The following is a 14,595-nucleotide window of genomic DNA, read 5'->3' as shown; positions in this document are numbered from 1 at the left end:
TCACTGATTTCAAATTTCCCGGAATTACTAATCATATTCCGCGAGAAATCTACGCGAGCATTTCCGCAGGATCGCACCGACTCCCGCTGCATGTCACGGTACACGTTCAACATTCATCTTCAAGGATCTAGCGACGTGTACACATGTTTTTGTCCGCAACGACCACGTGCGAATGGCATTCCGATCACCATACATCGGCCCATACCGCGTAATCAGTCGTCATGAAAAATACTTCGTCATTTGGTACAAGTCCGCAGGATTGGGTAACTACAAGAATACACCGATCTCCATCGACCGACTGAAACCAGCGTACGTATTGCCGGAGGACATGGACCAGGTCCAAGGACAGCCTCCACCGCTAGACGTACCAGAAGAACCTCAACAACAACAGAATCAGCCGCAGCCGAGCACGAGCACGGCGAATAGGACTCAGAGGCCGAAGAGACGCGTAAACTTCACGAACAGACCGACAATCCATGTCTATGCTGTCTAAATTTCCTCATCAACATTTTTTTTCACCTGCTTATTACATTTCACCTGTTCCGAGATTAATCTTTTTCCGTTGCAGTGCTGAAAAACTACCTTTTTTCACTTAAGCAGGGGAGTCATGTAGCGTCTCGCTACACATGCACCAACGCGTAACACACGCACGGAGACGACAAAGCTGAGAGACGACTGGACATCGGTGACATCATCGCGCTCTGTCACGCGCCCAGTATAAAATACCTCTCGCTCGCACCTACTTTCACGCGTATCCAAATTCCCGTCTTACGCAATTTATTATAGTCAGTAGAGTCTAACACTGACCTCCGATCAGATGACTTTGATTATTCTTTCTCTTTTGTATATATATTCTAAACGTCTTGATTAAACTGTAATTTAAATACTAATTACATTTGCTAGTGAATTGTTACATCCCTCAACAACATCAATTCCTACAGGGGGAGGGGGGGGGTAGAATGTTCTAGAAGTTTTGGCTAGGGGCTGCTGCGGGGAGGGGGGAAGGGGGTGGTAGAATGTTTTCAAAGGTTCGGCTAGAGGCAGGTGCGGGGAGGGGAGAGGGGGGTGCTAGAAGGTTCGGGTAGGGTCTGGTGCGGGGAGGGAAGTGGTAGAATGTTCTAGAAGATTCNCCGCCGCGAGGGAAGGGGCGAGGTGAACGCGGTAATTAAATATTGCAGGTTTGGAAAAGTTTGCTATACATTTTTTTTTCGAATGTTTTAGAACTAATTATGATTCATGAGAGTCAAGCAGTTATAGGTACATGAGTTGAGTATGGTAGAATGTTCTAAAAGTTTCCGGTAGGGGGATGAGCGACGGTCATAAGAATCAGAAAAACATTGTCGGAGCAGGGCCAGGGGCGAGGGGCGAGGAGAGTGCGGCCAGGAGAAGGATAGGAGAATGAGGACGAGAAGATCACTACGAGGAGAAACATTGAATATAATTTTGAAAACGTTTGCGGGAAATTTCAAATTTGTTCAACGTCGTAGACAAGAGGGAGTTGAAGAAAAAATCAAAATCAATTATTCGACACAAGAGGAGAACGAACCAGTACATAGTACTTCATCGGATATCAACGATGGTGATAAGTTAGAAACGATAAGCGAGAAACGATCTCGTGAAGAGCATAGGCGAGTAAAAAAGAGACGAAGATGGCACTATTGACTGCAACAACAACCATACGGATCAGAAAAATTTAAAAATAAAAAAAAATCCTGTATAAATAATCATGCACATAAATATTTTTTTGTTCTTTGTTGATCATTTTTATATTATACAATAAACAAATTAGTATCAATAATTATTGTATGTGTCTAAATTAATTTTTTCACTCCTCCACTAACTGGATTGTACTCAATTATACGAACATGCGAAATCAAACAATAAGCAGTCGTTTGTGCAGGAAAATTATTAGCTGATTCGAATTCAAGACGAATATCTACTGGTCCAGATTTGAGATATTCATTCTGTTTTGAACAATCAATAACAATGAGTGGGACAAATATAAGAAAATCGGCTCTACTCAAAAGTGGCTCCGCCTCTTTATCATACTAAGAATTTTGGAAATTAGTGTACTTGTCATAAAGCAAGGCGTATTGATTATGAGGGATATCAAGATTCAAATTACCATAATGGTAACTTTGTGGATTGAGGAATAACTTAATATTACGCATATTGCAATGATCAAAACGGCTAGCATTTTTCTTAGCTTGATTTTTGCGGTTAGTTTGGAATCCCACGATGACATATCGAGGTTTCTCCAGTTATGTTGAACACTTTACCATGCAGACATGTTTAGAGGTAGCTGGTAAAAGTGGGTACTCATATAATTCCCAAGCTCGAAAACTGATCGGAATAGATGCATTCTTAGAAATGTAATTCAGCAAATTGATCTTCCTAGAATCAACTACTATTATATAGGGAATCATCCACTCTATCTTATCGAGAGAGAGAGTTTAAATGTTTCAGCTACAACTTCATCTGCTGGGTGCTGGATAACTGAATTGACGTCCGTATTTCCTCGTGTTAGGATTAACTCATGCTTAGCGTTCACAATGATTCGTCCATAGTCTTCAGCGAATCCCAATACCATACTCAATGGAATCGATATATCAAAATAGCCATTATTATCAACGAGTGTAGATTAATCGTCCTTGAGTATCCAACCAGCATTTTCCATTGAAGCAGCTTGACTTGGAGTTTGTGATATATAATTTTTCATAAATGATGTGATACCAACGTTCTTACTCTTATCAATCTCAATAGCATTGAGTTCATAACGTATCTCCTCAAACAAATGAAGGATAGCACTGTTCACTAATCTCGTGTGAGTAACAGTTCGTCCATTTGGTTGAGTCAAACGTCCATGTATACGGAGTGAACTCTTACTCGGCAGCAAGCATAAATCTTGATGTTGAACAGCGATGCGAATTTCATCATTGTTGTTGAAAGTTGCTGATGCAGATGGTTGGTGCGCATGAATTTCATAATGCGCAATAGATTCATAAAAAATGATGGGTTTTTGGTTTTTCAGGATTTCTTCCATGGCTTATTGCAGTTGATGATGCAACAACAGAAGAATGTACCAATTTTTTTCCTTACTGTCTTCTTCTTTTTCGAAGTTTGAGACCTAAACTCTTTAGGAATTTAATATTTTGCGGTGTTAACACCTTGAGAGGTTTTCGATGACTGTTTCCGATTGGGAATGATGACTCGCTTTTATAACTGCCTCCTGACCTGGTATTGAAAACAATACGCATATCAACTTTTTATGTGTAATCTTATCGTTGTAACTTCTTTGAAATTAACCAGTTGACCTTCTTGATCGAGAATTTTCAGTTGGAGATGATCTATTGTTTGTGCAGCGATTGGAAGGTAGATGATGTTTGATGGTACTTCAATGATCTTATAACCTGGTGGGATCGTGGAAAAAAATTCATGTATGGTGTGTACTCTTTGCTCAGTGATGTATGCTCCAGTGGTTATGTTGCATTTAACTAGCAGTGAGTTGACCTTGAGAATTGCCACTGGCAAATCGGATTCATGAGTGACATGAGGTATAAGAATTCTTGGTGTAAAGCCCAGTAAGTGACCAATAGAATCTCCTTTTTCAAAATCTATCGGATGGCTACATTTGATGATACTTTTAAAAGTATTATTGTTAGGCTTAAGGCTATTCGATATGCCATATTCAGCAAGTTTCTCCACCAAGTAATTTTTGATATCTTCAATTTTATAGCTTCCTGCAGGTATCTCACTGACTTTGTCACTGACATAGAATTTATTGTTTTCAATGTCGATGTTGGAAATCGAATTGAAAGTTAGTAGTTCAGCGAGTCCCAGAGTGTAACTCTTCAATGGTGATAATTCGATAGGAGGAAAATAATGAGCCTCCAGCACTGAGGAAGTGCTTGACAGCGTTAAGGTGAAAGATTCACTCATCATCGTTAACATTCACTGATGTCTATGAAGCGATGTGTTCAGATTTTATATCAATTTTCCATCGAGAAATTTCAGACATAAATGCCCACATATCACTGTATTATACTCTTGATATCGTTCATGATTATATTGTACAATGCTACCAACACCGAAATAATTCATCACATCTTGGGGAGGTTGAAGATTACCAAAGCTGTCGAAATAGAGAATTTTAGTTTTTCGCTTTTTGTATGCAACCCAATGGGTACCAGGTCCATCTTTATCATCAAGATTAATTATGGCTGATTCGTATTTGTATGGACCAGTCTTGGGCATTTCGTTTCTCATGTATACTCCACGAAAGTGTGGAATTTTCATGGCTTTGACGTATTTTAACAAATCAACGTCGGTGAAGGCGCGGTGTGGTAGCCTTATGCGTTTTTTAAATGAAGACCTAAACCTTTGTTATAAGATTTCAAGTATAAGCCCTTGCCCAATGCAATTGCCTCCATTGTTTGGTTATGTCTCATACTCTCTTGTAATGCTTTGTTAGCCGCATTAGCATCATTAATGGCTTTGGCAATGCCAGCAGCGCCACCGGCCAGTGCTCCAGTAGCGCTCAAACCAGCAGGAAGAGGGATGAGGAAGGATAGTACACCTCCAATTTTGGCTGGTACAGGTAAGATACGAGGTGATTGCACTCACCTTCTACCACAAATTTCGTTAACTGCTTCACGTGCCCCTTTGAGAGCCGATTTGATAGCGTCGGTTCCCGGACGCATAGAAGTCTTAGAAGGTCGAATGATTCGTCTCAAGGAGACTTTCTTCTTCTTCTTTACAGCGCCACCACGTTTCCTCCTTTTTGATTTTCTCCTCTTCGAAACACCTTTGCCATGAATTTTTTTCATACCCATTCCGAGCGAGGTTTTTGCCTTAATTGTATTAGCTATACCCCAAGCTGCAGCTTTTTCGCGTAGGGTTGCGTCCTTCGTTAAAACTCGTTTCCAAGCTCTTTCTGTAAGAATTTTATCAGCTTCATGATGTGCAGTTAAATTATCTCGATTTTTTGAATAAGCTATATCATGCTCTTTGCAGGCTGCGTGGAGTGGATTTATGCCAGGATCACCTCGCTTCAATCGTTTTTGCAATTTGGTCTCTGGACCACAATACTGGTAGCCTGGTATATTCAATTCAACAGGAAGTTTGTTGATGATACTATTCACTAAACCTCTACCTTGACGCCCTTTCTTGGGTATGTTCCCTTTCATATCCAAATATGAACTGACTTGTAATGGGATAAATAGCGCATATTTATAAGTCTTTGTGTCAGTTATCGCTAGATCATGGAGGGGTATGGAACTCGATGATTCGTTCAAATATGATTGGGCATGTGTATGCCTTGAGAACTGGGCAACTGTGATGATGATTCAGCATCAACTGCTGATGAATGAATGGTACAGGTTCCTATAAATGAGCGATATTTATAACTCTCTGATCAGTCATTAACCATGAAGTACGAAAAGCAGACTGCAAAACTTCCAATAATGAATTTTGACGAACTGACGCAAAAGAAAAAAGGCGAGGAAAAGCGTCACGGATCTCTATTACCTAGTAGTATGCGAGCAGTTATTTGTGGACCCTCAAATTGTAGGAAGACGAACGCCCTGTTGACTCTCCTAGTTCATCCTAATGGTTTGAGATTCGAAAATATTTATGTCTATTCAAAATCTCTAAATCAATCGAAATATCAGTTTCTCAAACGTTTACTCTCACGCGTAAAGGAATAGAATATTTTGCATACAGTGAGCATGATGAAGTCATGAGACCCGAGAATGCTCTACCAAATTCCATCATGTTTTTCGATGATGTGGCATGTGAAAAACAGGATAACATGCGAGCATTTTTCTGCATAGGACGTCATAGAGATGGTGATAGTTTTTACCTTTGTCAAACATATGCCCGTATTCCAAAACATCTTGTGCGAGACAATACAAATCTACTGATACTTTTTCGTCAAGATGAAATGAATTTGAAGCATGTTTATGAGGATCATGTGAATACTGATATGTCCTTCACAGAATTCAAAAACTTGTGTGCGAAGTGTTGGAATGAAGGTAAATATAGTTTCATTGTAATTGACAAAGATAGTAAAATCAATAAGGGTCCATATCGAAAAGGATTCGATTGCTTCATGAAAAGATAAATACGCACTATTCGAAAGAACTGAGAATAGTTGTTGCGTGACTGCACAAGTGTTAACATGTAGAGCAATAATTTCATGAAGGAAACAAACAACTTGCGGAATATCACTGAAGCGAGTGATGCCATTCGCCGCAAGCATAAAATGATAAAAATAGGTAGAGAAACCACGGAGAAAGCTATGAGTGAAGTATTCAAACCCGTAATAACTCCTTTCAAGAAATTGGTGGATCATTCGCTCAAGAAGAAATCTTCAGATTCAAAACGAGGAAAGAAAAAGATTGCTGGTACACCCATTTGAATGCAGCAGGATATGGATGATGATGATGATGATGATGAGAGTTCTCAATATGAATCTCTAGAAGATCTCTCATCAAACTTAGAAACGGCACCTCCAAGTACTCCTATGAAAAATATATCCCCAATACCAGCTATGACCCCAACTGATTGTCCACCATCAATTCAGCAGGAATCCCCTATAGCCTCACAAAAGTTCCTTCAAACGTATTTGGATCGATACAATACTGAGCGTGAAAAAAGAGATTTGGATACTGAATTCGGAGTACAAAGTTTCCTACAAAGCGGAATGAAAATTGGTGATTCTTTAGTTACTTTTAATAGGGACTTGATGACCCTCAAGGATGAGGAATATATATTAACTCCTGATCTCATTGAATTGATCTTCAAGAAGGCGCCTAATATGATCGTTAATATTCTACGGAGTACAAATGCCCATCGAATGTACTATAAACCCAAGGCAGCTCTTCGAACGAGTAATACCATGAAATATCGCAACATAATCGCAAATCTTATCAAATCTGAGAAAACTGGAACAGCTCTCCCTCGGCATATGGTTGCATCAATAAAACCAAGAAAAATGGACTATGTGTACTAGGATGATCATAATGAGCTAGTAGATAAGTCTATCGACTTCGACTGCTCATGGCGTCACAATCGGCTGGAAATATGAATCACACTAATGAAATTATGTCAATAATGGAAGAATTGCGTGAGGCTGAGATTATTTATTAGACTGTTAGGATGAGAGTTCATCATTTGAAACACGAGTGTTGATGTATTTGGATGCCAATTGAGTAATACCAAAAGTGCTGTGAGGACTTCCGGTAGTCGTGGTCCTCCAGGAGAAGGTTTCAAAGTTACTTACGATGGACAATATGATATGCACTATCGTAGACTGTGTAATTTAGTTGACTCTGTAGATGAGAATGATGCGGTTTCTTTGAAAATAATGCGCAATATGATGAGAGAAGAGATGCGTCTTATATATAATGTCACGGGGCCTGTGGGTGGTAGACTGGATGAAATTCAGATAATGATACAATCATTTCAGGAAAATTTTATGAACACTATGAGACAAACGTATTGATCAAGAGGAAGTACAAGAACGTTTGATAGATCATTCGAAGATCATTAACCATTTGAGCGACGAACTAACAACATTGAAAGAATCTGTCTCACGTGAGATCCAGTCAATTCTTGCTGGTCTTCAATCAATGAGTACAAACCAATTGGAAAAAATTCAAGAAGATACAAATCAAGATCTAGCATTGCGTAATTCTGAAATAATTGGCAACTTAGATAAACGTTTAATTACATTGGAGAATGAACAAAAAAGCAGCAGTCGTTGAGGAACTTCATAGACCAGCTAGAAGAAGTTATCCACGAAGACATGTTCATGTGCGCGGACTGGATGAAACTTGGCAGGCAGATCTTGTTGATCTCACTGCCTACAGTAGTGAAAACAAAGATTACACATACCTCCTAATAATCATCGATATTTTCTCGAAATATGCGTGGGCGGTACCAACGAAAACGAAAAATGAAAAAGATGTGACTGATGCTATAGGGTCTATGCTGCAACAAGGTCGTGTACCGCAAAAATTACATGTGGATCGTAGCAAGGAGTTCTACAACAGTGAAATCAAGAAGCTCATGAAAGATTACCGGATCACAATGTACTCAACATTTAGTAACCTTAAAGCGTCCATTTGTGAGCGATTTAATCGTACACTCAAAGAGAAAATGTGGAAACAATTCAGCTTACAAGGAACATACACGTGGATTCCCATAGTTAAGACCCTTGTTCAGTCTTATAACGACACCAAATACCGGACGATCTAGATGAAACCCAAAGATGCCACTACTGCACATGAGAAGTATCTCTTACGGCATGTTTATAGGAAACTGAAAGCTCATCGAACGCGAAAAATCAAGTTCAAAGTTGGAGATAAGGTGCGCATCAGCAAGTACAAGAATGTTTTTGAGAAAGGTTACACACCCAACTGGACAACGGAGATATTCACGATCAGCCACGTTGTGAACACCAATCCTGTGATATACAAACTCGTTGATTATGAAGAAAAACCCGTGGAAGGTGGATTTTATCAAGAGGAATTAACGAGAGTGACTTATCCTGATGTTTATCTTGTAGAAAAAATACTTCGAAGACGTGGAAACAGAGTTTTTGTTAAGTGGTTAGGTTTTGATAGTTCTCACAACAGTTGGATAGATAAGGATGATTTGTAAAGTCTCATAAATGTAGTATTCTATTCAAAGGAATAAAGATGATAATATCAGTTGTGTCAAAAAATGTGCTGTTTATTCAACGAAATAACCATATGGTACAGTATCAATTAGATTCGTACAGATTATTCTTTTGTCATCTTGCCAACTCAGAGCAGATTTTTTTTGGTGAATGGTATGGACTTCATGATTATTACTTCTGATCAAATACTCCGATGTTACAAAATCCTCACAATATTCAAGACAATCTTACAATAATCATCGAATGTGATGGTTTTCAAAGCAGAACTCTTGACACCTTTCGCACGTTTTTTCTCCCTTACATCTCCGTAAATTCTAAAAGTATACAATTTAGCTCGAAGGCCTATAAACTCGCTGATGATTCTCCCGTTGCATTCATCTTTCATGAGTTCTAACTTTTTCTTATTAACAAGTGGAATACCGTAGATATTATCTTCGAGATAATCAGATATGTCGAATTTCTGAATGTCACGTTTGATATATTCATATATATCCGGGACTCTGAACTCATACAACAAACTATCGGTGTCAGTGTACATCAATTTCGCTCTATCAACGAATATTTTTTTCACATATTCATAATGAAAATCATAAATGAATATTTTAGAGAGATTCAAGATGGAGAATCCAACATAAATCGGTTTGTTAAAATACATTCTGGTGCGGTTTGATTGAATAATTACTAGATCATTGATTTCATCGAATATAGCGCAACTATGAAAATTTGGTTTAGCGATGAGGGCTTTAGCTCCGTATCTTCCTTCCCATTTTGTAATTAGTTTCACATCTCTTTGTTTCCTCACATTTTCCATGGTTTTCTCAAAAACGGCATTATTTATTAACTTGAAGAAGTTCTTCTGAAATTCATTGTTCGATTGTTTTCGTAATTCGGTATTTAAATCGATGTACGGTTTCAACCATGGGGCACTATTAAATTTTAATATACGATGAATTTCGATCAACTTAAATTTAGCCATTGTTTCAAATTCGTATAGTGTATAACATAGTTTTTTTTTCGGAAGTAGTGTGCAGACCAATTTGGACATTTTTCTATTGGGAGGAATGAAATGTTCTGGACAAACAGGTAAATCTTTATGTGTTTCAAAGAGATGGTGGGGATACTCCAAGTCAACCTCAAGAATATTCCCTTCATTCGAATCATTCGGGATATGAGTAATGTCACCAGTAGATGGCTCTACCCATTCGAAAGATCCATAAGGTAAATACTCTGACATAGCTGCACCGTACAGATTGTTAACGTCAAAATACATTAGATAGGATGTTTTTTCTCTCGAATTGAAATCGTAACCCATATATTTATTATTAGCACGAGCGTGTGGATTAGAACACTGAGCAACGCCTCCACGGATACCTTTCTCAATGAATAAATGCATTTCAATATCAGTTAAAAGTTCGAGATTTACATTTGTACATTTCAACATTGCATCAAATGCCAATCCAGGCGCTGTATAATAATGCAAGGGATCAAGTTTATAGACAGATGAACAGGTAAGACGAAAATTTTGAAAGATATCAGCTAGAAGTAAAACATCGCTAGTGAGATACAAATCAGAATATTCTCCTAATGATTTGATATTGAATGTATTCCACACAGTGTGGAATAAAATTGTTCTCTTGCTGGTAATTTTTGGTCATCAAGTTTTTCCCACGAATCTACGTATTCATAAGGGAATACTCCTTTTCTCGTTAACAATTCAAATTTCCTCTGATCATTACCACAATATTTACGTGTGATAGATTTATCGGTATCATTCAGATATGACGCTAAGTTTTCTAAACTGCTTGCCATGAATCAATAAACCTCAGTTCAACCATCGTACCTTCAACTTTTTTGTGAATGAAAGATATTTCTCTTTGTTGATTGGAAGCAAGTTTATCTTCCTTCGAATCGAGTTGCGAAAGCTTTGATCAAAAGCTGTGCATCATAACCGGAGAGATTGTGAAATACTACTGGAATTACATGAGAGTTCTTATAATTCAGATTACATTCGCGATGTGCCGAGCCTCTATATCTACCCGTAAAATGACAATGATCGTGAAATTTTGAATCAGTTTCAACGAATGGTTTCTCACAAATATGACATATTTGTACTCTAGCATACTCGAATGCTTGTTCAGATGTCAATGGTTCCATGGGAATGATTGTCTTTAGAGAGATCTCAACTTGACGAGATATTCTTTGCAACTCATCCATGAACCAATCATACAGTCTATTCCTCGTTTAATTTTGAATTCTGATCGATTCTCATCGAAAAAACAATCCAAATAAAAAGCTACACTATGAAGAATATGTTTCTGATACATTGCTTCATTTTCCGTTGAGGCAAGAATACATTCAAGATCACCATAGATAACAAAGGGGACCATCTCTTTATACTTATAATTTTTAAAACTCAACATGTTATTCTGTTCATCAGGTAACGACATTTTACTGGACATTTAACTGGAATTTGACCTGTCCGGAAGTGGATGAAGATGCGAAGCATGTGTTCTTCGCATGCCCGCGTTTCATCGAGACCAGACATATCTGGGTGTCTACACTGAAAATGGAAGTACTGCCTGAAAACCTAATGGATGTTCTACTAGCTTCGCAGGCAGCTTGGGATGCAACGAGTCACTTTGCGGCTGTAGTCATAAAAGAGCTCAGGAAAGAGGAACGCGAGTGCAAGGCTGCAACACAGGCGGAAAACCTATTGGAACCTTCTATCTACACCCAACATCTTCGTAGACTAGGAGGACGTACATAAGGTTGAAATGAGGAAGAGCAAACAGCTGAGACTTCCCTCGCGAAGTAATACTTAACGGTGGTGCCGCGAGGGGAAGGAAAGGTCAAAGATTACTAGGGTCATGTTCGGTTTTTTAGTCCGTATGGGTTGCACATTCGCCGAGCAGATACTTGCTCGTGGTCGCTACCATCTAGACCTGACCGACTCGGACACTACACTTCAGACACCACCCGTCTGAAGTGTGTTAGTGCGTAAAGAGCATTTTTCCGTTCATGAACCCAAAAAAAAAATGAAAAACACACATACAAATACGCATACACATTCATAGACACACATACACAAACATACATACACATGCACGTGCGCCCACGCGCACGTAAACAGAAATGTTTAATTTGGAATTTTGTTCCATTGTTATCGATTTGTTGTAATATTAGTCCAAAAACATAAAAAAATACTTCATGTGTGATACCATTGTATTCGTCTCACCGAGTGCAACAACTTTGGTAAGACGGAAATTGTTGGTTCCATTTAAAAACATGAACTTATGCTTGTAGCATACAAACAAACACTTATGCTCAAAATACGCTTCTCATTATTTTCCCCCCTTGAAGCTCTACACGTATGAAAAAATCGTATAGAAATTTTCTATACGAATTGCGTATACCATTTCTATAGGATTTTCGTATGTGATATTTGGATATTACAGCCCCGTGTAGTTAGCAGACCAATGGGGTCGAATTGGAATAACTCGGGAACATTGGTATAAAATGAATTACGGGATAATTTTCTGCAAAAAAATAATCTTATTTTTCCGGAATTTTCCCCGACTTTTCAAGGGCGTCAAATGAGCGTCAAATGAGGGTAGGGGCAAAACGGGTTCCTCGGACCCCAGCATCGCTGGACATGTTCGGGGAAATATGGGCTCCTGTTTGAAGTCTGTTCAAAATTTTCTGCTTGAATATTTTGGCCAAAAAAATAGATTTTTGAATTTGGGGTATTAAGCTAGCAGAGCAATGGGGTCGAATCGGGATAATTCGGGCATAATGGCATAAAATGAATTACGGACTAATTTTCTGCAAGAAAATAATTTCATTTTTCCGGAATTTTCCTCGAATTTTCAAGGGCGTCAAATGGGGGTCAAATGAGGGTAGGGGCAAAACGGGTTCCTCGGACCCTAGCATCGCATTGTGACATCCGTCGAAAAATGCATTATAATCCATTTTTCGTAAATAATTTTCTCTATTGCGTAACCATTATTTCATAATTTTTATGAACGCCTATCTGTAAAGAGAGTCAAATGCGAAGATCTCAAAGGTTCCTTGTAGGACTAGAGAAGGTGGAATAATAGATTGGAAAGGATAACCCAATCAAATGTAGAGACGACACCCATAAAAATTATGCATGTAGAATTAAATCATGAATGCATGAATTAATGATTTCTTGTTTTAAAATTGTGGAAACTATCAAATATTACAATTTAACAAATTAGAAAGGTATGAGATGTCTGTGCATCTCATTACCGGTTGGCAATAGAAAAATCAATAACACCTCTGAAAATGTATGAGATTGTGAATGGGGTGAAACCTACGTTTTGGGGCTAACCCGGAACCTCACCGTCTAAGAGGTTTCGCGGGTGACTAAGCTGGACAGTGACCATATAGCGGAAGTATGATGCTATGACTCAATTAGGGGAAAAACGCCTAAAAATAACCACAAGTTATGATATGTCAATTAGGGGAAGCAGATGGTCGACTATTCCCTTCACAAAATTTGGAAAAACTACGCAAGTCCAAACGGAAAATGAGGAGGCCTAATGTCACCTGATCACCAATCAACGAGCTCCATGAAAGGATAGGAGAAACGTCACCACCAATCCCCGAATAATATCCAAAGAAATCCAATAATTAGGCGGATACCTGCAGAAGACAATGGTAAAAACAGGGGGAAGCTTCTAGAACCTTCCACCCCTGATGACACACTTTCGATTCAATATAAAAAGGGAGCCGCGACGCGGAAAAAGTCAGTTCCACTACACGTTCCAGTTCTGCATCAACCCTTCAGTTGGCTACTTTCATCGATTCTACAAGTGCGATAGTCACAAGTTTAGAATCAGCAGAGACGCCCGTTCTCTGAGTTAGATAAATTGATTCAGTCCTAAAGTGGGGACCCACGTAATTTTGAAGTAACAATCAAATGTAGAGTTTTTCGTAACTTTACTTGTTTAAAATATTCTACGACTTTTGGTCAATGAACAGAATCTTTCCTGATTCTTTGATAATTTATATTGCCAACTGAAAATATCGGAACTCAATTAACATCTTGGAACTCAAATAATTATTATTCATTCATTCAAAGTAATTAAAACGAAATTATTGTAAACAAATAACTTTAGAATTAGGAAACGACAAACCTGTACAAGCACAACGAGAAGAAGGTCACGTAAGTTGTACGACCATCATTATAATTGTAAACTCACCAAAATTTCAGAATATAATTGTTCAGATTTAAAATTCTTTTATTTAAAACTAACGCCTTGTGTTTCCAGCCAAGACACATTCCCATTGATAATACTGGGGAATAATTAACTTCAATTCAAGGGGACCTTATTATTCAACTCTCTAGTGATGTGTTTTCTAATATTTGCCAATTAAAATTTATTTCAAAAGTTTTCATACTTTTCATGTCGTTTTCACATGACAACCAATGCTATAGTCGAGGTTTCATCATTCCCGACATAACAGCATGTTCGGGGAAATATGGGCTCCTATTTGAAGTCTATTCAAAATTTTCTGCTGAAATATTTTGGCCAAAAATCGATTTTTGTGTTTGGGGTATTAAGTTAGCAGCCCAATGGGGTCGAATCGGGATAACTCTGGCACAATGGCATAAAATGAATTAAGTGCTAATTTTCTGCCAGAAAATAATTTTATTTTTCCGGAATTTTCCCTGAATTTTCAAGGGCGTTAAATGGGGGTTAAATTGGGGTAGGGACAAAACCGGTTCCTCGGACCCTAGCATCGCTAGACATGTTCGGGGAAATATGGGCTCCTATTTGAAGTACATTCAAAATTTTCTTCGTAAATATTTTGGCCAAAAAAATCAATTTATGAATTTGGGGTGTTAAGCTAGCAGACCAATGGAGTCGAATCGGGATAATTCGGGT

At 38.4% G+C, this 14,595-nt stretch overlaps 1 protein-coding gene across 1 annotated transcript; it reads left to right on the top strand.

Moving 5' to 3' along the window:
- The first annotated feature begins 7,740 nt into the window (after nucleotides 1–7,740).
- Nucleotides 7,741–8,664, top strand: LOC107042770. The gene is made up of 2 exons (XM_015263955.1): nucleotides 7,741–8,093; nucleotides 8,319–8,664. Exons 1-2 carry the CDS (start codon nucleotides 7,741–7,743, stop codon nucleotides 8,662–8,664), a joined length of 699 nt encoding a protein of 232 aa, XP_015119441.1.
- Nucleotides 8,665–14,595: the final 5,931 nt, after the last annotated feature.

This window comes from Diachasma alloeum, unplaced genomic scaffold (assembly GCF_001412515.2).
Source record: "Diachasma alloeum isolate Michigan unplaced genomic scaffold, Dall2.0 Dall_scaffold_00518, whole genome shotgun sequence".
In the NCBI taxonomy this organism is placed as follows: domain Eukaryota; kingdom Metazoa; phylum Arthropoda; class Insecta; order Hymenoptera; family Braconidae; genus Diachasma; species Diachasma alloeum.
Note: the sequence above shows the minus strand (reverse complement) of the source record. Positions and strands in the feature narration are given on the sequence as shown.